Source organism: Saccostrea echinata, unplaced genomic scaffold, assembly GCF_033153115.1.
Source record: "Saccostrea echinata isolate AGI-Se365-2 ecotype Australia unplaced genomic scaffold, CSIRO_AGI_Sech_v1 ptg000002l, whole genome shotgun sequence".
In the NCBI taxonomy this organism is placed as follows: Eukaryota; Metazoa; Mollusca; class Bivalvia; order Ostreida; family Ostreidae; genus Saccostrea; species Saccostrea echinata.
The window spans coordinates 15,010,736-15,035,383 of NW_026889751.1; the positions used below are offsets into that span (position 1 = coordinate 15,010,736).

Below are 24,648 nucleotides of genomic sequence, written 5' to 3' on the forward strand. Positions count from 1 at the left end.
AAGGAGTTCTTGAGATATGGCTCATTTTCCAAAAACTTTACCCACACTGCACTCCGCACAAATGTCCATAGCATTAGCTCTTTGAGCCTTTGGCTCAGAAGAGCTAAAAAGTGGGTCACAGTGAAATATCTAAAACTTTCAGATACTTAGTGGCTTAGAATCATCAAACTTTGTTATTTGATGCATTTTGGGATCTCGGAGTATGTTAACTAAAAAGTGGGTCACAGTGACCTATTTTGCAATTTCATGGCTATATCTATATATGTAATATAATATGGGGCCTATAATCATTAAACCTTGTCAGTTGATGCATCTTAGGTCTTCAGAATGTGTCGACTAAATGTAGGTCACAGTAACCTACTTCTGGAATTTTAAGGTATTATCTAAATATTTCAAATTGATGCATCTTGGGTTCTCAAAGTATTTAAACAAAAGGTAGGTCATGCTGACCTACTTTTGGAATTTCAAGGCCTTACATATTATTGTATCTAAATACGAGGGTTGTTCGAAAAGTTCGTGGACAATGTCAATCCTCGTTATACTACTTTCAAGAAATTTAATGTAAGCACGTTATCATATGTAAAAATATTTATTTTGTTGATGTGTGAAGTTTCATTCCATTCGATTTAATAGAAATCAATTTACTTTATTTTAAAATCAATATGTTTGATAGCCCCGGAGCAAACTAAAAACATTAAAACGTCAAAAATAAAGCGTCATGAGATTCTCAAAATATTCTCCCTATACTTTTCACGCAGTCTTGTCCAATATCTGCTCATTTAAAACGTGTCCGTATCAATTGAAATTCATTTTGCTAACAATTGTTCAAGTTGCATAATTTTGATTGTCAATGTTTTCTTTTTTTTACCGCTTAACTATGCTTTCACAAGACCAGCAACCGTGAAACGCCTTTCTCTCCCCAAGACCTTACTAACTGAACGTTTTTGGGTTGATTCTTTACAGATAATCCGTTTTCTCACAGATCGTCCTCGTCTGATACAGATTCTCTATCATTCAAATACCGCCTGGGCCATTTACACACACATATGCATGACCCGCTTTTGAGATATTTCATGCTTCCTACAACAATTTCAGATTTTATTCTGACGTTTTCCAGAGTACAACAGAAAATTGTATCGTTAACTGCTGCTCCGTGACGTTCTACGACGTCACCTTTTTGCCTTTTTCAATGAGGACTACCTATCTTCAGAAATTGATTTCTGTTCCATGAAGCAAACTATTAAGTCCTAGTTTGGAATATGAAACGATGTAACAATTCTGAATTGATCGTCTAGATTTATTTTGGTTTTGAGCCTTTTTACAGAGGACATGACTACAGTCATTAATTAGTGTATTGTTTTTAAATTACTAAATTTTGACTTGCTCCGCGAACCAATTTTTGCAGTTTTTAACTCCTAATAAGTTTGAAATAAATCAAGATATTTTAAAAAATTTTAAATACAAATTATGTGAATTTATTGGTAAAATATTTCTACCAAATTTGGATATGATATGACGTTAAATAAAAAAGATATGACAGAAGTCCACGAACTTTCCGAACAACCCTCGTATATAGGATACTTAGAGGCTTAGAATAGAAGTGATAGGTTGTACAATTTATCAGAAGAAATATTCTAGGCCCTTGGGCCTCTTGTTCTCTCCAAAATGGGAATATTTAAGCACAGATAAAAAAAATGGAAAGTGGATAAATATCTTTTTTAAATATTTCAGACTAAGATTTTAAAAACCGAGTATCTTTTATAAGACTGCATATGGATGTGGAAAACTGAATACTTTTCAAGGCAACTTTAACAACAAAAAACCAAATGTGAAATTAAAAAAAATATCATTCAATATTTGAAAAGTTACATTAAAACTTAAGTCCTTCGTTTTATTGATTAACTATAAAAATACTGAAAGGTGATGATTGCCTCAATATTGCATAGGACATTGTTAAACCAATCTTTTATCACGAGGAATCAGTTAAAAAAATATTGGCCTGGGGTTAGGATTCGGCCAAAATTTTACATTATGAATGTGTACAGGAACAAAAAATATTCTCAAGAACAGCAGGATCATGTTGATCATAATGAAACTGAAGCATCCTTGTTGGTGAATCAACGTTGATTAAAGCATAGTTTCCTTAGGACTAGATTTTGCTTCACAATGTCACATTTTTTTATGAAGAGGGAATTAAAAAAAAATCTATTGATTGATTGTATGTTGTTTTACGTCCCATTCGAGAATTTTTCACTCATATAGAGACGTTACCATATACCTGTGAAGGGCTTCAAATTTTGGCCTTTACTCGGCACTTAAGGCCATTGAGCAGTGAGGGATCTTTATTGTGCCAACGCCTGTCGTGACATGGGGCCTCGGTTTTTAAGGTCTCATCCGAAGGACCCGCAACTTTCACTTCAAAGTGGCGAGCGCGTGGCAAAGTAGCCTGGTTCCGGCCTACCCATAATGCTACGCACAGTACTGTGCGTAGCATTATTATGGGTAGGCCGGAACCAGGCTAATGGCAAAGGAACAGTTGCTACCCATTTTTTATCGACTTACAGTCAAGGGACATAATTATTCGCCACTTCAAAATGGCCGCCATATTTTTTACATCAAGCACCTTGATACTTAGGATCTGTTAAACAATTAATAAATACTTATCTTACCTAAATACTTTGTTAAATTGCCTTTCATCTTTAATACTTCATTTAGTCTGCCAGGAATTGTCTTATACAGGTCCTCAATATAGGAAGTTGGTACATTTTCCCAGGCAGTCCGAATTTCCGCCACAAGCTGATCTTTTGTGTTAATGAATTCGGCACGGGTTTCCAGAGTTCTTTTTATTTTTAACCAAATGTTCTCGATAATATTAAGGTCAGGAGACTGGGCAGGCCATGATGTTGTAATTATGTTGTTGTTGGCGATGTATTCTTTTACTAAATTTGCTCTATGAACGGGAGCGTTGTCGTCCATAAATACGTACTGGTTACCTGGAAAATGTCTGGCTAAAACAGGCCAAAGGTTGTTGTCTTATATCTCAATATATTCTCTTGCATTTATATTACCTTCTACATTAGGTAAAGTTCCTATTTCTTTTATACACACACAACCCCAGATCATAATACTCAGATGTCGTCGGGATGGCGGACACACTAGCTGTGCACTGTACTTTTCCTCGTTTTTTCTCCATATATAAACTTTCTTATTTTTCCCAATTACTATCTGGCTTTCATCGCTAAACACCCATTTATTCCATTCACGATCAACAGTCCAATTTCTTCTCTCCTTACACCACTTGTAGGGAGCTTTTTTGTTGGCCTCGCGAATAGCGACTTTTTCTTGGCAACCCTCCGTTTGTATCCCAGCTCTTGAATTTTTCTTTTTATAGTTCTAGTACAAAATCTATGATTGTTTCCCTCATTTATACATGTAGTACCTGTTATGTCTTCGTAAGTTCTTCGTCTGTTTTCTTTGACCACGCGTGAAAGTTTGTTTTTATCTCTGTCTGTAAACACTTTCTTCCTTCCCCTTCCTCGTCGATTTTCTACCTGTCCCGTTTCATCAAACTTTTTCACAATACTACGTATTGTAGACCTAGGAATTCCTAATATTCTCTCCAATTCTGATGTATTTCTGTTCTCTTTATACGCTTTAACAACCATACTTCTGACGGATGTATCTAATTCTTTCCCCTTCCGACCCATGTTGTTTTTACATAAATTTATCGACAAACAAGAAAGCAGACGACAAAAATATTGTGTATACGTCATCAATTTTAGTATTACAACACAAAGATAAAAATAGAAAGAGAAAATCTCTTGTCTATTAATAGCGCTCAGCCCTACTTTACCGAACATGCGAGAAAACGTGACGCAATTTGCGCGGAAGTGGCGAATAATTATGTCCCTTGACTGTAGGTCAGTCGCCGCCGAGATTCGAACTCACGACCTCCCGATCACGAAGCGAGCGCTCTACCAACTGAGCTACAGTGAACGGTAAATCTGTTGAAGAACAGCAGGGACAAAGTGCCTCAGGTGAGCAATGTAGTCCACGGGCTACTTGTTTTTTCCCTTTTAAAAGATCTTTTTCACTGTATACATGCATTAACTACAATTTGATTCTTAAATTAGCCCCATCTTAGTCCCAGCAGTCAATAAGGAGATGGGTGAACATAGCGTGCAGAGAGCCTATAGCTTCAGATATAAAAATCATATTCAATTTGTGAATTTAGTATTTAGAGTAAAGTTCTCATTATTGAAATATATGAAATTATGATAAACAAAACTTTTCTTGAGGAAAATTTTCTCGGCAAAATTTATTCTTTTATTTAAAAAATATTGTGGTATTCGGGGGTTCGAACCCTAGCAATAAAAATCCTTAGTATCATTTTCTTTCGAGACTAGCACGCTAACCACTAGACTACACAAGTCCTGATGAATAGTGGCAATTAAATCATGTTTGTGATATGACCCTTGACTTAATGGACTACGAGTATTTCTCGAAAAGATGCGAATGTTGTGTCATAAAAGTATATTTTTAAGGTATAGTGGGTCTTTGCTCCATATTTTTGAAAACCAAAAAATATATATATTTTATGCAAACTTTGGGGATTAACTTTCAAAAAAATGGAGCCAAGACCCACTCACATCGAAAAATAGTGTTATAGTATGAGAAAATGACTATTTTTGCCCTCTTTGGTGTGTGTATAATATTTCATAAGCAAATAAGTTCAATCTTTGTGAGATTTCTGCAAATTGTAGAGATTTTACATAAAGTATATTTTAATGTTAGATGAAATATCAAGGAAATTTTTGATATCATTAAGATTTAATTTTTCACCTTCATGTTTGTCACACTATAAGCTTTTCGCACGTCATGTTCACCCATCTTCTTTGGTAAAAAAAAAATTGAGAAACAAAATTGAGACAACTTGAGAAAGTTTGCATTTTACTATGATTTAGTTTAGTCCGGATCCTTTTGAAAAGATTTTAAATTTTTTAAAAATGTATTTTATATTTCCATGTAAATTATATTATAATTATATATCCTAATGGCCTGGTGGCCTGTCCTACTTACGGGCCATAATTTAAAGTAATGTCCTGTTTGTAAATTTTTTTATTTACCTAGTGGAAGTAGATACCTAATTTACAACATGACAATTAGAATCACACTACCTGAGGATGCTAAAGGCATGTGGTGATAATATGACATGATAATGTGATGGACGGACAGACAGAAGGCATAAAAATGACAATCTTCACAGACTCAAATAAGAGAGTTGTATACATACTCAAATTGTTCTCATAAAAAGGAAGACTGCACTTAACACCGTGTTTTGGGTCTTTTTCGGTCACTTCTGTTGCTTTTATATTTTAACCTTATTTCACTTTTGTGAAAGAATCCTGTCAATCTTGAACCAAATTAAAATGTTAGAATCATTTTAAACCGTGATACATTAAATGATTCAATTTTTTTTTGTCCTTACTGCTTTCCAAATATAGAGGATTTAAACTTACCTGCCCTTGATTGAAGATTAGGTATGCATGAGAGGTGAGGCTAACATTGTAAGAATGGGTCTAAAATTAGACTAGATTTGTAACAATGACATGTGTGAAAAACGTAATCACTCTTTCCCATCTCACTCTCTATTCTTTATGGCACAAATACACTACTGACAAAGGCTGACAAAGGTTTCAAAACGAAATTAACAATATGAGTATGTCCATGTAATTAAACGAGATTTTATATCAATGCAAGATGATTTAACGTGTTTGAACAAATTGTTCTAGTAATCACAAAACATGCTACCTTACAAGTCACATGCCAGAATTTAATATTCACAAAGTTACCTGAGGTAGGGTACTACTAAACCGAGAGCCCTAGAGAACTCTAAAGAACCCTTATGATTTTTAATTATTTACTGTTTGTGAATGATATATTTTATGTTTTAAATAACCAATACATCATACAAAAACAAAATAAAATTAAAAAAAAAAGAATATTTTGTCAGGTTTAATGCTTAATTTCAACGGAATACTAATCTCTGAAGACTTTATTATACTTTGTGTGATTTTAATTATTTTTTCAAATAAGTATTACACTAGAGTTGAAGCCTAAGAGTTCTATATAACTTAAAAAATAAAATTAAATAAAAAATAATGTGAAAAAGAGTTGTAAAATTATGCGGTAAATTTAATGTTTCAATAAACAACATTTTTGAAATTCAGTCGGGATCGAGATGACGTGAGGGAAAACATCCATGAAATAATCTTGTTATTGATTTTATAGGTAGAATATGATTTATAAAGTAAAAATAATCTCAATTATGCATAAAATTTATTTGGATTGACAAAATAAACCTTGAGTTTTCTAGGGTTCTCTAGAGTTCTGATTAGAAGGACTGATGTAAGAAGAAGCTTTTTTTCTCTTTTTGACCATGAGTGCATGTTTGTCTATTAATCTCCTTTTTACACATCATTATTAATGCAAATATACAACTACTGTTAAACAAAGAACAATAGACAAACATGCGCTGACTATGTATATATGATGTCAGTAAAAAAGTGGGCGTCCTCATTATCAAACAGAGATTCAAGAAATGGTAATGACCCCTGCCTTTGAAAACATATTCGAACTTCGTAAATACAAGTAGTACATAAATAAAAAAGAAAAATGCTCGTTTTGAAAGTTTATTTTGTCGCAAATTTTGCATGTCCTTAAGTGCAGTCATCCTTTATCAACAGCACTATGGATCACAACACTCACCTGAGCCATGCTGGCCCCTGTTTTATTTACTCTCCTATATATTCCACTATTTACATTTGCAAATATTTTTCTTAGATGAACCTATTGAAGAGCAATATTTCAATTCTGTATATTTACATTTGCAAATGTTTTCCCTTATATAACACTATTTGAACAAGGCGTTTTTACACCTGTGTAAAACAAGTTCGTCATGTGACCATTAAATTGTTTAGTCATAAACGATCTAAGGAATTTCATAGTGACGTCATAAGTGATGGACATGTTCAGCACATTCAATTTATACCGTTGAGTTATGAAAAAAATAAATCATTTATGGGTTTAAAACTGTAGTACCTTACTATTTGTAATAAATCAGTCACAAATGTAAATACAAGTAATAAGGTATCATTTTAAAAGTTTTATCGGGATGTAAATACGAATTGGCATGTGATCACTACCACATAAAAGGTGAATTAAAAAAAAAAGACCACCAAACTGAATTTTTCTTGAAAAATTCAAATACTTATAGCATACTTTTCACTTATATCATCATACTGCACAGGCATTCTAGTTTAAAATCCTGAAGTGGCAATAGAATAGACTATTGGATTAAAAAGTTTCATTAGTAAAATTTCTTTTAAAAAAAGAAAATATCTTACACATTAAAAGACTTTCTAAAATACATAATCACAAGAAATTATAGTTTTTTTATGCTTCAAAATGGTAAAGGGGTATAAATGATTAAATCTAGACTTTGATTGAATATCTTGTATATGTGACAAGAAATTGGCTTTTTGATTGTTATTTTACATTATTTTTTCAATTCTGGTTTGAAAAGTTTTAATATGAAAAAAATATGAAGCAATAAAATTCCCCAAAATTCACTTTTTTTGTCCGTTCAAGTCAATTCTTTAAATCTAAGCCAAACAAGAGGCCCATGGGCCACAACGCTCACCTGAGTAACTTTAGCCTGCTCTTCTTCACCTGATTTCCTACGTTGTTATACCTTTTGTGGCCCAGCCCCCCCCCCCTACCCCCGTGGTCATGATATGAACAATTTAGAATCTACACTACCCCAGGATGCTTCCACATAAGTTTCAGCTTTTCTGGCCCAGTGGTTCTTAAGAAGATTTTTTAAAAAGATTTTTACTACATATTTCAATGTAAAACTTGGATTCCCTATTGTGGCACCGTCCTACCCCGGGGGTCATGATTTGAACAATTTAGAATCTACACTATCTCAGGATGCTTCCACATAAATTTCAGCTTTTCTGGCCCAGTGGTTCTTGAGAAGAAGATTTTTAAAGATGTTTTCTACATATTTCAATGTAAAACTTAAATTCCCTATTGTGGCCCTGCCCTACCCCCCAGGAGTCATGATTTGAACAATTTAGAATCTACACTACCCCAGGATGCTTCCACGTGAGTTTCAGTTTTTCTGGCCCAGTGGTTCTAGAGAAGAAGATTTTAAAGATTTTTCCTATAGATTTCAATGTAAAACTTGGATTCCCTATTGTGGCCCCGCCCTAGCTTCGGGGATCATGATTTGAACAATTTAGAATCTACACTATCCCAGGATGCTTCCACATAAGTTTCAGCTTTTCTGGCCCAGTGGTTCTTGAGAAGAAGATTTTTTAATGACCCCACCCAATTTTTGTCTTTTCTTGATTATCTCCCCTTTGAAGGGGCTTGGTCCTTCATTTTAACAATTTAATCTCCCCTTCACCCAAGGATGTTTTGTACCAAGTTTGGTTAAAATTGGCCCAGTGGTTCTTGAGAAGTTAAAAATGTGAAAAGTTTACAGACGGACGGACGGACAGACGGACAACGGGTGATCAGAAAAGCTCACTTGAGCTTTCAGCTCAGGTGAGCTAAAAAGAATTTTTATATACGAGTTCTCTTACAAAAAATACTAGATTTTCAAGTGACCTTATGTTACATGATTGTGTTGCACTCCTGACATCTAATATGTATTTTATTTTACATTGTTTTAAAAATTATAACGAACAATAACCCATTCTTACTTTGTAAATCAATTTGTCGTTTTGATATTTTTCATCGTTTACGGCAGGTTTTTCATATTATGAAGACCTTCAAACATGATTATTTGCAAAGTGTAATATATATAAATTGTATTTAACAATATATGTGAAATGATGAAAACTATTCCCTGGATTGGCTGTAAAATTTCTGTAATTTGTTGATAGACACAGTGTTTTGAACATCAAATAGTATCAAAAAAAATTTTCTTTTCAACTTATTTTTTAGTAAAGATAGTTAAAAAGCATTGGTAATTCTAAAGCAGATTGGTTGCACTCCTGACTGCAGTAAAATTTAAAATTAAAACCATAGAACACAAAAATTCTTAAAGTGTTGGCAACATCAAGTTGTTATGAAATTGTGCAATATTTATAGTTCAATACTTCACAATTAAAACAAATGAAAGCGTTTAAAATCCCATTTTATCTGGAATTATTCCCTATTTGTGCCAAAAAACCAGCTTAAATGTATATTTAGAAGATAAAATATATTTTATAGCATTTTTTTCCTTTAGAGGACAAACACGGTAACCCACCAGAAAAATTCTACTCATCATTTTTTCTTTATTTTTATTCTTATTGGATGATTTATAATTCTAACATATTTGCTGCACTCCTGACCAAAAGCATTGGGGCCTTTAAAGTAGAATTGTGAAGTGAAAATTACACAAGAACTTGCTCTGTTGTTTCATTGAAGTTGAGGAGGAATCACTTGAATTTTATGACAATTTTTTAGTGTGTTTGTTATTAACGTTCATTAATAAGTCACGAAAAAGATAAAAACACATCTGAATTCATAAAACTGAAAAAGGAAGGATTTTAATAACAAAACTGTCAATAATTTAATATTAAATTATACAAAAAGATAATTATTAATTAATGAATACTTCTAAGCATGAATAGAAGTGTTTTCGTCACACAACTTGAATCTTTAAAAAATGCGTTGCACTCCTGACCATAGAAATATAGATCTGAAGCACAGATAGATCCTGTAATTGATAAATCTATTTGGTAAAAATGTTCTTTGTGTCTTTATTTTCCAAAATAAAAATCATAATATCATACGATAATAGTTTTTTCATGCTTGGGAGCAAAACATCAAATGTTCCACTCCTGACATTATTGGGTATATGCACATGTACATGTACTTGACTCTCATTAATGCTGCTTGTGATTTATATAACATTTTTAAGTTTTAAAATGTATATCAGTTATTATTTTACACTTCGAAAATTCCTTTTTGTCTTAATTTTCTTTCAGAATTTTACAATTGATGTTTTTTTTCGTAACACTACATTTTTTCTGTTGCACTCCTGACATAGAATAACATTTTTTAAACATCAGCCATGACCACAACTTGATTAAACAAAAGTTACTACAGTCCACATTTAAAGCTCAATACTTCGAATATTATCAGGAAAGTTTTTATTTTCAACATAAAGCATTATATAAATATTGCATGTAGTTGAGTGTAACATTGAAAATTTTCACCCCTCAAAAACCATTGTCAACCGACAATGGTTTTCGAGGGGTGAAAATTTTCAATGTTACACTCAACTACATGCAATAATTATTATGTCATACTGAATGTTTTATACAAATACATATAACAGTGAACTTTGCGCGCATAAATTCTGCGCAGTCACTACTCCTGTCGTTAAGCAATGTTGACTGTTGATACGCTGGTGGAGTGGCTTCATCATTCAGCGGGTAATAGTGTTTTTTAACAAATGTTTCTCAACGAATCAGATTCAACTTATTTACATGAAAGTATAATATTATTATTTATTTCACAGATCTCCAAAAAATATTGAAATTTCAAAATGTCACAAAAAGGTGTTGCACTCCTGACAATTTTAGCATCATTTTTGGGCATAACTTTTTTGTTAACTGAGATATCAACGAGATATTTGGCAGGTATTTAGACACTATCTAAAGACATATGCTGAGACATAGAAATCTAATTTCATTGCCTGCATTTTTAGTGTGGGTTGATAAATATGCATTTGGTCATTTTTTTTTTTTAATTCATCGATAAGGCCCTTCGGGCTTTATGGGATTTGATCACATGACCAACCCGTATTTACATCCCGATAAAACTTATAAAATGATACCTTATTTCTTAAATTAACTTAGGGGGTCAGAGGTCATGGCATGACCGAATCACACAGCGAGATGATATCTTGTCTACGTATTTCTGTCCTGGTGACACTGGTTTCGGAACTTCCAAGCCGTTAAAGCGATGAAAAAGATAAAATTATTGAAACATATATGTTTTTTTTTTTTGGTTCAACAAATAATCATTAGTTCTTTCTTCGGTGTGAAGAATGTTTTTTATTTGCCTAAAATCACGCTTACCTTTTTAACCCGAAATTCCTTTGAAGGTATGTAAACTGAAGACGATACCACCGCTTTTGGCTTCATGTATAAAGAACTCATACAATAATAGTAAAATTATTCTCAGTAGCGATCATTGTTTTTTTTCATTATGAACAGATATTTCCTGAACTGGACTGCTGAACATCAATGTAAATATTCAAATGTTGGAGCGAGGCGAACTCTCAAGACCAAACAGCTTCTAGGTCATTGCGCATCACAACATAGCAATACGGCGGGCCGTTCGTGTAATAAATGCAGTTCTTTTCAGAATATTCGTCTCAAATGTAAATAAAAGTAATAAACAACAATGTTAAAAAGTTCACTGAATGAACTTGGTTGGTATGTGATCAAATCTTCAGAGAAGCCCTTTGGGCTTCACAGGATTTGATCACGTGACCAACCAAGTTCATTTCCCAAAGAACTTTTTAACATTGTTGTTTATTTCTCAAATGTAAAACTAAGATAACATATTGTGGCCACACCTTACCCCCAGCCTGGTTTTAACAAAGTTGAATCTGCACTACCTGAGGATATCTTGCCTATGGTGTTCCTGGGAGAATTTCCCCCCTAAATACTTCTATGTAAAACTTTGATTCTTCATTGTGCCCCTACTCTACCCAAGAGGGTAATGATTTGAACAAACTTGAATCTACACTATCTGAGGATGCTTCCATATAAATATGACTAATCATAACTTTGCTGTTTTAGAGAAGACTTTCAAAGATTTTTCCTAGTATCCCTTTGTACAATTTTAATCACCAAATGTGATGCCACACTACCTTCCTGGGACATGACTTGAAAAAACTTGAATTTGCTCTATATTCAGAAAGATTTCATACAAGATTATTTTTTTTGGTCCATTGGTTCTTGAAAAAAATATTTTTAAATGACCCCACCCATTTTTCTTTCTTTTTTTTTTTTATTATATTCCTTTGGAAGATGGTGTTTATGAATATAATTTGAATCCCTTTCAGCCGATGAAACTCAGTCCAAGTTTAGTTGAAATTGGTCCAGTGGTTCTAGAGAAGAAAATTTATGACAAAGAACTTAAAGGAAGACGAAGACGTTGATTACAGACAAAGTTTGATCAGAAAATGTCAGGTGACTGCAATCTATAGTGTCATCATTTTCCCCCGATACCTCAGCTCATTGTTTTTGACACAATTTGCACTCTGTAAGATTTGCATAAAATTATGTTTGCATTTTCCTCAAAAGAGTGATCCTATGAACTGTTGGAGCCAATTTATTAGAGTTCTTAAAAAGTCATTGTTTAATTGAATCCTATGAACTGGTTATCTGACTGAGTCTGAACATGGGGATGTTCCTCGATGATCTTGTTGCCTTGCATGCTTCATACCCTGGTAAATTAAAACAAAAAAAATTGTAAAGTACTAATTGTCAAGAATTTAATTTTAAATGTGAAGAATTGCAATCATATGTTGTATATATAGAGGATATTCCATGTTTTATAGATGAATATGGAATTTATTTCACGAGTGGGATATGATTTTTTGATATTTTCATGAGTGCGAAGCACAAGTGAAAATATCAAATAATCATGTCTCACGAGTGAAAGAAATTCCATATCTATCTACAAAACATTGAATTTTCTGTTTATTACATTTTCTTAGATTTTCCCTTTCCCTCTCTTTTGTAGCACAGTGTCATATAGGCTGTGACGTCATAGTTGAGCGGTTGAAACATCATAGCTAAGCGATTGCGAGATTGAAAAACGTTGTAAACATGGATATTTAACGACATATTTGGAAAAACTTTGGCAGAATAACTATTAGTCTTTGTCAGGATGGCTCATTAACTCTATCGTATAACAGGCCAAGGATTTATTTAAAAAACACTCTTCGTGAAGGGAACGAAAATCGTAGGTTTTGCCGCACTTCTGATATTTTCACACTGTGAGAATACCATGCTTTCACACTGTGTCAGAATATCACTTTTATTCAGTAAATAGATTACAGTATTTCACTGTTGAAAATGTAATAAGACATGTTACAAGACATTTCCTATGAAAATACTGTAAAGCAGGTTAAAATCATGAGTGGAAGATTGTAATTTGCTCAATTTGCAGAAAAGTAGTCATCTGAATTCACTAAAAGGAAAAAGGAACAATCTGAAAAATCATGATAGTCAATTTTACTATGAAACATACTATGCAAAAGTTACTGGACAACAATCAGTGTAAGATGAAGGCTTACTTGGTTTGAGTCATCGTGGGGATATTGATTGTGCCACCTAATTTAGCTGGTGTTTACATTGTTGTCTTGTCATTTGTCCAACATTTTCTTCATTTACAAAGATAAATTTATTTTTTCTATGGTAATTCATGCAATAAAATAGAGAAATAAATGTTATCTGTTTAGAAGAAATGTTATGGTAGTAGCATTAACTGATGATTCACATTTATTTCTGTTCAAACGTTTATGGCTATCATACACTGTATTTAAAATGATATGTCAAAAGATTGCATAATTAAGGTCTAATGTCCTTATGATATGAGAGACTTCTGAAGAATATAAATCCAAAAATATTGAAAAAATTGTTTCATCAGGTGTTAGCCATTTATTTGATTAACTGTAATATTCCTACATGGCAATCACACCCTTAAGTAGAAAGCCAAAAGGTTTCTAACATTGGCTTCAATTTTATTTTATTTTATTTTTTTTTTTTTTTTTTGCTTAATTATTTGATAGTTATCTATCTTCAATTTTTGCACCCAGTTTATTTTTATGTTACAAATTAAAATATTAATTTCTTTATAAGGACTTTAAAAGTTGTATAATTTACAGTGTGCTATATAGAGTATTTTTTATTAGTAGTGTATTTTTTCATTTTAAAAAAAGAGAAAAAAATAAGATAAACAACGATATTCCAACTTAAAAAGCATCATGAATTTTTCTGATATGAATTTAATATGTATGACACTAAAATATTAGTTTTTTTATATACTTCATATTTTTAATTTTACATTGTAATTATAAACTAGTGCTTTTTCTATTCACTTTGTCAATTTTTCTTCATAACATGGTTAGACATAAAATTAATTTCTGAAAAAGTAAGCCATGCATCATACTTTAAACCTTTTTTCCATTTGAATCTAATGCTTTTGTTGTTGATAAAAATCAAAGTTAACATTGGAATTTTTTAAATGAAATTTAGAACAGCGAGACATTAAGCTTTAGGTTACTATAAGAATATCTCATATCATTTTTCATTAAAAATTACTGTATGTTGAATTGTAGACATTTTACCCGGGTATTTTGAAAATAAACTTTATGAGTTAATTTCCTGCTATAAAGTTTGCAGATATATGTACTTCTTGTTAATTTAAAAAACAAAAAAAAAACAAAAAACATAAGAAGAATTATCTTCATATTTTAATTACTCTGAATATCAAATAAACTAATTAATTTAGATTGAGCCTAAAAACATCTACATGACACAAGTCATCTGAAGCATATTCCTTTTTTCTAAGATTTGAAGTGCTTTTTCTTCTGTAGTGTACCTGATAGTAACCAGTGTGGTATCCACTCATGTACCAAGCCATTAACATGGAACACATAACCTCATTATCACCATCCAATGGGTCCTCAGCAATAAGGGGGGGAGGAGGGGGCACAAACGGGATATTCTGAAAAACAAAGAAATACTCAGATTTTGTCCCCAGCTCTTATGTAAGCACAGTGACATTAAATCTTGTTCCTCTATCCAGACATAAAAACTTCAACCTTGGTCATAACTCCTGAATGAGAGTTGGACATCTCATCTAATGGTGAACTTCATAATGATGTGTATGCTGATCACATCTCCTTAAACAAGAGGCCCAAGGGCCTTAATGGTTACCTAAGTATAATACAACCCTATTATGGATTCATGAAATGGTAAATAATTATATAATAACACAAAATAAACTGAAAGAAGAAGGATATCAGGGCTCAACAAAATTCCGTATAAGCAGAAATTTTAGCGAGGGTTCAATTTTGGCATTTTGAGTGTGGGTGTTGAAATTGCAAAAATTAAAATTAACTAACAATTTATTTTGCATTAGAGGTTATCATTATTTTTCTATGCATCATAAAATCAATAAAATTACTTCTAGCTAAAATTAAATACTGATTTTCAAGGACAAATTGCTAAATTTGCATCTCACTAAAAATTCAACTTGTATAGTCAGTCTGGTAATCAGTAACAACTTGGAAACTTGCCTGTAATATGTTGAGGCTATCTTCACTCCATCACTATCACCAACCATTACAATAGTGCTGAAGAACCCTCAATACACTGCTCACTTAAAAGTTCTAATTCCATCCCATGGTATTTCTATGCAGTTAGAGTGATTTGCCCTTAGATCTAACTGAAATCTCAAGTTTATAACTCAATTTGTAATCAATTCAATATACTTAACTTTTCATTTAGCTTAGATGAATTAATTGAATACCTTAATAAAGTATTCCATCTCCAATGGAAGACGTTTCTGTTATTCTACTATTTCTTTTTATCTCTCTGTCTCCAACAGAGGACCTTTCTGTTACTCTACTGTTTCTTTTTTCCTATTTTTTTTTTCTTACCGATTTTTTGCACAGGATTTCTTGAAAATGGCTCTATCAATTTTCATTAAACTTTCAGATTTGAAAAATAAGCAACTTCTCCATAGACATATTCTTTTGTTTTGATAATGTCACTTCCAGTCTCAAATATAGACATTTTTTTCGATTTTCAGAGGGTTTGTTTGTCAAAAAATGTTCTTAGAAACAATTCAAGATGAGGTATTTTTACCTCTTTATCTATCGTTTACAACCCTATCTGACCAATAAAAAATATGAAAGTACTTTTTGTATTTGAGGATATTCAGTGTTTTGTAGTTGGATAGGGCCATCCTTAAAAAATTGTTCGATTGGAATTGCCTTCTGCGAGGTTTCAGACCCAGTAGGGAGGGAGGGAAATTTTTTTTTCAAAATTAAATTAAAAATTAATAAAAATCTCAATAAGGGATGAACACATTATTTTCTGCCTTTTTGTAAAAGGTATCTCCCATCAACCAGAACCCAGTTTCGCTTAGATCCTACACTTATTACAGACCCTAAAATGTGCTACTACAGTGGCTGCAACTTATTGTTGACAAACCAATCAAGTAGAATCATTCGTGTAACGTGCGTGATCATTCGTGTAACGTGTGAGATCGTGCGTGTATCAGACTCAATCGTTTGCGGTTTTAATCGTGCATGATCGTGCGTTAAGAAACGTGTAAATTTCGTTTTGTAAGTTTTTATCGGAATGTTATTTGTTATACAAGCATTTTGCTTGTCTGTTTTTTTTTTTAATCCAAATAAAATAAATGAAGGGCAATTTACATAATCATAATTAAAAGCAGAACGAACTAATTATTGCTTGGAAATGAGCAATATAGTAAGTCGTACAATATTGTGTTCTCGTCAAATAGCGTGATTTTTTTTATGATAAACCGTACTTAGATGTTTAAGGATTTTTTTCTCGAATGTTGATTATGTTTACTGCTAATTATGGTCAAGCTATTTTAAAAATCAATAGATAAAAAATAGATATTTTTACAAATAAATAAATAACCAATTCTCAATGCTTACATAAATATTTCGTCGGTGAATGTACATGTTCACGACATGATTGTCGGGGTTTCTTTTATCATTGTTCATCTCTGGAGCTTACTTTTAATTATTTTTATAATTTCTGCAAATAAATGATTTGTGAAATAATTGTTGATTTTAGAGATTCAGAAATGGAAACATGGATATAGCTTATATAGTTTAATTCATTTTTATGCCCTTTTTTTCAAACTTATCCCTTTCTGCATATTATGAAAACCGATTCTATCAAAACTCACAGTTCATCTACATGTACATCTTCTGATAGAGCGAAAAAAATAAGTTTTCTCAAGTCGGAGAATTACGTAAATAATTATTTGTAATCTAAAATAAATGTCTTACATGTACAAATGTATTTAGTTCCAGAAATATCCATTTCTATTTTTTTTTTTCATTTTTCAAAGTCGATGAAATAATATCAATAATTATTTGAAATCTAAAAGAAGAAATAACCATTATTTTGTTTTGAAAATATCCATTCCTAAAGAATTTGAACTATTTTGCGCGAAGAATCGTGCGTATGCATTAGCAATTGTATAAGATCGTGTAACGTGTAGAATCGTGTGCGTGAAGGATCATTCGTGTAACAGGTTTTATCGTGCATTAATCATGCGGAATCGTCCGTGTAACGTGATCGTTCGTGTAAGTTGTCAATAACGTTGCAGCCACTGTACACCACTTACACGGTTTGGTTCGTTTTGTGTACGGTACGGTTTGCTTCTTGCACGGAACTGTAAGCTTTGTGAACGGTACGGTTTGCTTTAATTTGTGCACTGTACGCTTCTTGCACGGAACGGTTCGTTTTGTGTACGGTACGGTTTGTTTTGTGCAAGGTACAGTATGCTTCTTGCACGGAACGGTTCGTTTTGTGAACGGTACGCTTTGGTGAACGGTATGTAAATTAAGTGGGCGGAGCCTGTACGCTTTAGTTTATGATTGGCTACTTCATAAAGTTGTTTATTTCTTGGAAGGACGGTGTTGCAAGCATTTTTAAATAAGTTGTTTTAAGTTAAAAGCTGTCATAAATATTTCCTTTTTACTGCTGTATTTTCGTTATTACATGTACATGTAACTAGTCATCTTATTAACTGTATCTTTTTTAATTTACTTTCTATATGAACTACTTTCAATTTTTGAAATAAAATGATTTTAGTTGTCTATTTATTATCTTCTTTTGTACAACATAGCCTTATGGTTCAGTAACTTGGAAATAAATCGAACATATCAACAAACACTGTATAACAAGGATGAAAAAAAATATTTCGGTTGTGTCGCCATAAAGGCCTTTCTGTATTTTTTTTTAAAGAATAAGCGTACATATGTTTTTTTTCTTTTAATTTTCCTAACTGAATACAAATATTATTTTAAATATTCACTTATCACACTTTTAAACAAATGAGTTTGATTTTATAAATCTCTCATGCTTTCATATCCTCTCCCATTCCTTTTACGTTCTGAATGATCAAACAAACAATTAAACAAGAGGCCCATGGGCCACAACGCTCACCTGAGTAACTTTGGCCTTGCTGTTTTTCACCCGATTTCCCCCTTGTAATACCTATTGTGGCCCCGCCCTACCCCAGGGGTCATGATTTGAACAATTTAGAATCTGGACTTCCCCAGGAAGTTTCCACATAAGTTTCAGCTTTTCTGGCCCAGTGGTTCTTGAGAAGAAGATTTTAAAAGATTTTTTCTACATTTTTCAATGTAAAACTTGGATTCCCTATTGTGGCCCCACCCTACCCCTGGGGGTCATGATTTGAACAATTTAGAATCTACACTACCCCAGGATGCTTCCACATAAGTTTCAGCTTTTCTGGCCCAGTGGTTCTTGAGAAGAAAATTTTTAAAGATTTTTTTCTACATATTTCAATGTAAAACTTGGATTCCCTATTGTGGCCCCGCCCTACCCCTGGGGGTCATGATTTGAACAATTTAGAATCTACACTACCCCAGGATGCTTCCACATAAGTTTCAGCTTTTCTGGCCCAGTGGTTCTTGAGAAGAAGATTTTTAAAGATTTTTTTCTACATTTTTCAATGTAAAACTTGGATTCCCTATTGTGGCCCCGCCCTACCCCTGGGGGTCATGATTTGAACAATTTCGAATCTACACTACCCCAGGATCCTTCCACATAAGTTTCAGCTTTTCTGGCCCAGTGGTTCTTCATCAGAAGATTTTTAAAGATTTTTTCTACATTTTTCAATGTTAAACTTGGATTCCCTATTGTGGCCCCGCCCTACCCCTGGGGGTCATGATTTGAACAATTTAGAATCTACACTACCCTAGGATGCTTTCATGTAAGTTTCAGCTTTTCTGGCCCAGTGGTTCTTGAGAAGAAGATTTTTTAATGACCCCACCCTTTTTTTGTCTTTCTTGATTATCTCCCCTTGGAAGGGGGCTTGGCCCTTTATTTTAACAATTTAAACTCCCCTTCACCCAAGGATGCTTTGTACCAAGTTTGGTCAAAATTGGCCCAGTGGTTCTTGAGAAGAAGTTGAAAATGTGAAAAGTTTACAGACGGACGGACGGACAGACAGACGGACGGACGGACGGACGACGGACAACGGGTGATCAGAAAAGCTCACTTGAGCTTTCAGCTCAGGTGAGCTAAAAAGTCATTATTTTCATTTTTATTTGCGGGGAATTGTGAATATTTTTTTACATAGATTCCTTAGGTGTTTGGCTCACTAGAAAAAATACATTGAAAAGTAATCGGTAGAAGTGCACACAAACAGTGCAAAATATTACTTTATTTTTGGTGCGCGTAATTGTTTTCCTTTTTACATAAAATTTCCATCAATGTGTAAAAACGCTTTTTGAAGGGAAGTTACAATCAAGAAAACAGTTAAGACAGCTAAATTCCATCTACAATGTATAAATGTATATAAAGTTAAACTTCGTTATCTCGAAGTTGACGGGACTGTTGATGAACTTCGAGATATCCGGGGGTTCGACATATTGAAGGTTATAATTCAAATGAACTTCAAATAAATTTAGTGCAGCGAACATGTACTTAATAGTTAAAACATGTCAAATTCCAAATTCTGTATACAATTTCTTATTTATACATGTACATGTATTTAGCAATAAAAAGATTTTTACATCCTCTTTATAATTCACAAAATAAAAACTTTAATTATATATTATGCACAGAAGTATAATCCTTAGAACTACCAACACGGCAAGTCAACCGCTAGCATCGCTTTCCATGTATACATAACCGGATATCGTCTTTGCATTGTAAATTTAAAACCGGTTGCTGTCAGAATAACGAAAACGAAATATACATTTTCTTTTATTGGAAAAACATGTTCATACATGTATAACCAGTTAAAAGAAAATTATTTTACCATAATAAGATCAAATGCAAAAGAAGAATCATGCACTTTTGTCTAACAACAGAACAACACTGAATCACTGGGTACTATAGCACAAGTTTTCACTGCGACACACGCTCACATGATGGTGTGTACGGACGATTGTAAATTCTCCACGCTCATATAGGAAAAATAAATTCTAATTGCATTAAATTACAGAATTTTGTTTTACTTCGATGTTTATAATTTTCACTTTCGTATGCATAAACTATGTATGCGCACATATTTCACAGCATTAAAGAGCGATTATCAAGATTAACGTACCCAAGCCACAAAACAATTAACATGTCATCCACGCGTATGCATTAGACTAATACACACAACCTTTGGCTTGCATAATTAAAATCAAGGTAAGCCATATATACACTTTGTATAATTATCATGCTATTATCTGTTGATCACAGGAACACAGGTAACCCGAGCGTGACAGACAGGTGGTTGTTATCAATAGAGCATTCAGTTTACATAACGGACTTGATCATCAGAGCGGAAAATTATCCTGACTTCGAGATAACGCATGTGATTTTAATGAATGGGTACACAATTTTACTTTGAGATAACCGGGGTATTCGACATTACCGTGATCGACATAGAGGGGTTTATTTTAATCATTTATAAAGCAAATTTTGTCGGGACCGCAGCCTTACTTTGACATATCCAGGGTATTCGAGATATCAGTGTTCGAGATTTCGAAGTTTAGCTGTAATATATATGTTGAATGCAAAGACAGATTTCCGAAATAAATGATATGATTGTCAATGTGTTAGAAATAATTAGTCCGTTTTCAATTACCTAGAAAATAAATAATATGCAGGCATGCATGTCCTCAAAAACTTTGAAAATGAATAATTTGCCCATGCAGGGTGCTACCCTCCCCCCCCCCCCCCTTGTCAATCTCAAACTTTTTTTTATTGAAGATCTACAAGAAAAGCTGACTGCCCAGGAAATTCTGTTAATCTGCTGATTAAAACTGGTTCATTGTTGTAGACTTACTGTTTAAGACAGCAAACTGTTGATACACGTGTGAATGTAGGCATATCTGGACTAACAGGATTAGATACAGTTCAATAATACATAGCTTAAGTTTTTACCTGGGCACATGTGATGACAATACTTGATCGAAATTTTCAAATGTTTTAGAGAAAATAACAAAAGTATAGAAAGACATCAGTCTAGATAACGAGACCATGGCAAGAAATGTACAGTGTTTCTTAAAAAAAAACTCGGATGAACACGCATGCACAGACTAAGCATTTAAAAAAAAAGATTAAACTTTATGTGTAATTATGCTTTATGTGTAATTCCAGGTAACATATTTTACCTGCAGGTTTCAGTTAAGAAAGCAAATGAAATGGGAAAATGCTTTAAATAAAAATCAATTATGACATATATCCAGATTTGTTTTTTGATTACGTGTATTAAACTGAAAATTCCATGCGAAAATGTGGTGATCGAACTTTTTGACAGTTTTTGGTGATAACATCTTCAGTTGGTTAGAAGAGTGTAAACCAACACACATTATTTATATATACATCGCTTTTATTTGTTTTTTTTTCTAGTGATTAAGAGGCGTTTACATTTTAACATGTCCGCTTTCAAATTGACAATTTAGTTCATAATTTTTTTTTTGAATTTGTTGTTGTTGTTGTTGTTGCTAAATCTGTAATCATTTCTCCCTAAAACTATTACTTACATGAATAAAAAATGATTTTAAGGGCTTGATATCGGAAAATAGCACAGAATACTAATATATATTTTTCAATGTCTTGGGTTCCGAGAATGTTCATAGAGACAAGAATAGGGTAGATAAAAGCTTTAGAAATAAACGATTAAGTATTTAGTTCACTTTTATTTATTATATATGGTACACGAAAATATTACGATGTTGCATTTAATATGAAAAAAAAAAGTTAGTCAAGCACAACCTGATCATGCATAGAGAATAAAGAATCGCCTCTCACTCTGTCGAGTTGCTTTGAAGTCGTAACTAGTTTTAAGTAGTTTCCTTATAAATATTAACAGATGTAAGTCCAGATGCATGGTACTTAATAATAATATTTTGAATCTCGGGGGTTATTTTCCGTCCTTCTTTATCGGGTGCTGCGTCGAAAGAAATAAAAGAAAATTACTTACTGTATTTGGTCATTGCAAGATTCGGAATGCTTTCAGGGCGTGGCTTGCATAATTATTTCAAAAATTATTCATGAACGGTACGGTTCGCTTTACGCATGGTATGGTACGATTCTTGCACGGAATGGTTCGTTTTGTGTATGGTACGGTACGCTTTGTGCATGGTACGGTACGCTTCTTGCATGGTACGGTTCGTTTTTTGTATGGTACGGTTCGCTTTGTGCACGGTATGGTAAGCTTCTTGCATGGTACGGTTCATTTTTTGTACGGTACGGTTCGCTTTGTGCACGGTACAATATGCTTCTTGCACAGAACGGTACGGTTCGTTTCTGAGGTGTAGTAGCATGTTTTAGGGTCTGTACGTGATTGGGTGGCACATGTGGTAACAGGCCAAGAATTGAATGCATAAAAAAATCTTCTTATTTTTGGTCAATAAAATTTTTCCAGGAGGGGTCATTTCAATGAGGCAAACAAACAATAATTTTATTTTGACCTAGGGAATTTATTTCAAGAATGGGACAGATTTTTTGTTATATTTTCATGAGTGCAAAGCACTCATGAAATTAATTCCCTATCCAACTACAAAACATTGAATTTTCTGTTTATTACATTTTCTTTGATTTTCCCTTTTCCTCTGTCTTTTCTTAACACAGTGTCATAGGCTGTAACATCAGTTGAGCAGTTGAGACGTCATAGCTTAGCAGTTTTGTGATTGAAAATGTTGTACATGGATTTTAGCAACATACTTGGGAAGAAATTGGCAGTTTTAGTCTCTATCAAGATGGTTTAGTTACTATCTCTACCTTATCACAGACCAGAAATTATTTTTTACTTACTTTGATATCCTTTCACACTGTGAGAGAATATCACTTTGATATCCTTTCACACTGTGAGAGAATATCACTTATATTCAATAAATAAATTGCAGTATTTCACTGTTGAAAATGTAATATATATATTATCAAAATTGTTGTATAATTCTGTTATTCAACTGACCTTCCAAATACATCACCTACAGTGATTAATTATCATAAGTGAACAGCAAAGGGGAATAACTTCTCTCAATAGTCTACAAATTAATAGAGGCTTGTCCAGCAATAAGTTGATGTTTATACAAGGATTTCAACAAACCAATTTAAAGTCAGCTTTTCACAAATTCTATGGTTGTTAAAATGACCTTGTTTGTTAATACAACCTCTATTGCTGGGTGGCATTTTTTCTGAAATTTTGATATCAATTAATAAGTCATTGCTTTTATATGAAATTTGACTATGGATTACTCTGCATTCCTAATCAATACATAGGGCTCACAATGGGTGAGACCAGTCAACAGGGGATGGTTACTCCTCCTAGGCACCTTATCCCACATCTGCTTTTTCCAGGGTCTCTGTTTTTGCCTTTTCATGATTCATTTTGTTTACTGGATTTATGAGATTGATCACTGTTCTTTATCTTCACATTTAACATGTGGAACTTTGAATGCCCACTGGCCCCATTCTACCCCAGGGGTCATGATTTAAACACATTTGAATCTACACTATGTAATAAATCTTTCTTTGAAGATTCATCTTTTCTTCCCCAGTGGTTCTTGAGAAGAAATTTTTTTAAGATGACTTTAAACTTTCACTAATTTTTAACTATCTCTCCTTGAAAGAGGGTGTTGCCCTTCATTTAAATATAGTAAATTTTCCTTCACCCATGAATGCTTTGTGACAAGTTTCATTGATAATGGTCTAGTGGTTCTTGAGAAAAGGTTGGAAATGTGAAAAATCTACTAGATGGATGGTCAGATGGAGAATTTTCACCAATTCTTAATTATCTCCTCTTGAAAGAGGGTAGTATGCTTCATTTGAAAAAAAAAATTAAATTCCCTTCACCCAAAAATGATTTGTGGCAAGTTTGCTTGAAAATGGCCCAGTGGTTCTTGAGAAGAGGTTGAAAATGTGACAGACAGACAGATGTACAAAATGTGATCAGAAAAGCTCAATTGAGCGTTCAGCTCGGGTGAGCTAAAAAGGAACTCTTCAACTTGATGTTATTATCTATCTCCTAAAACAGTTACAAATTTCAAACATCGACTCCTCATTTTAATGTACATATACTTACATGGACAGGAAAAGTTGGCACTGGGGGTACACCAGGCCATGGAGATCCTCCACTCTGAGCTGATTTGTGATGATGATGTTTGCTACCATGTGTAATGTTGGGATCTTTGCTGGAAGCATCTGATCTCTGTCCACACCAGTCCATGCTATCTGCTAAGCTTCCAGCCTGCAACATAGTGTGTAAGAGCTATGGTCACTTTAATCAAGTACAGTCAAACCTCATTATTTCAAACTT

General features: G+C 33.1%; 1 protein-coding gene across 1 annotated transcript in view; it reads right to left on the bottom strand.

The window, feature by feature from the left end:
* Nucleotides 1–12,340: 12,340 nt before the first annotated feature.
* LOC133173239 (survival motor neuron protein-like) overlaps nt 12,341–24,648 on the bottom strand; it is a 33,547-nt gene continuing 21,239 nt past the window's right edge. Inside the window, exons 5-7 of the mRNA XM_061308218.1 lie at nt 24,415–24,579; nt 14,686–14,811; nt 12,341–12,523 (exon numbers count right to left, since the gene is read on the bottom strand). Of these exons, the coding sequence (XP_061164202.1) occupies nt 12,458–12,523; nt 14,686–14,811; nt 24,415–24,579 (357 nt within the window). The 3' untranslated portion in view covers nt 12,341–12,457. The remainder of the gene's footprint in view (nt 12,524–14,685; nt 14,812–24,414; nt 24,580–24,648) is intronic.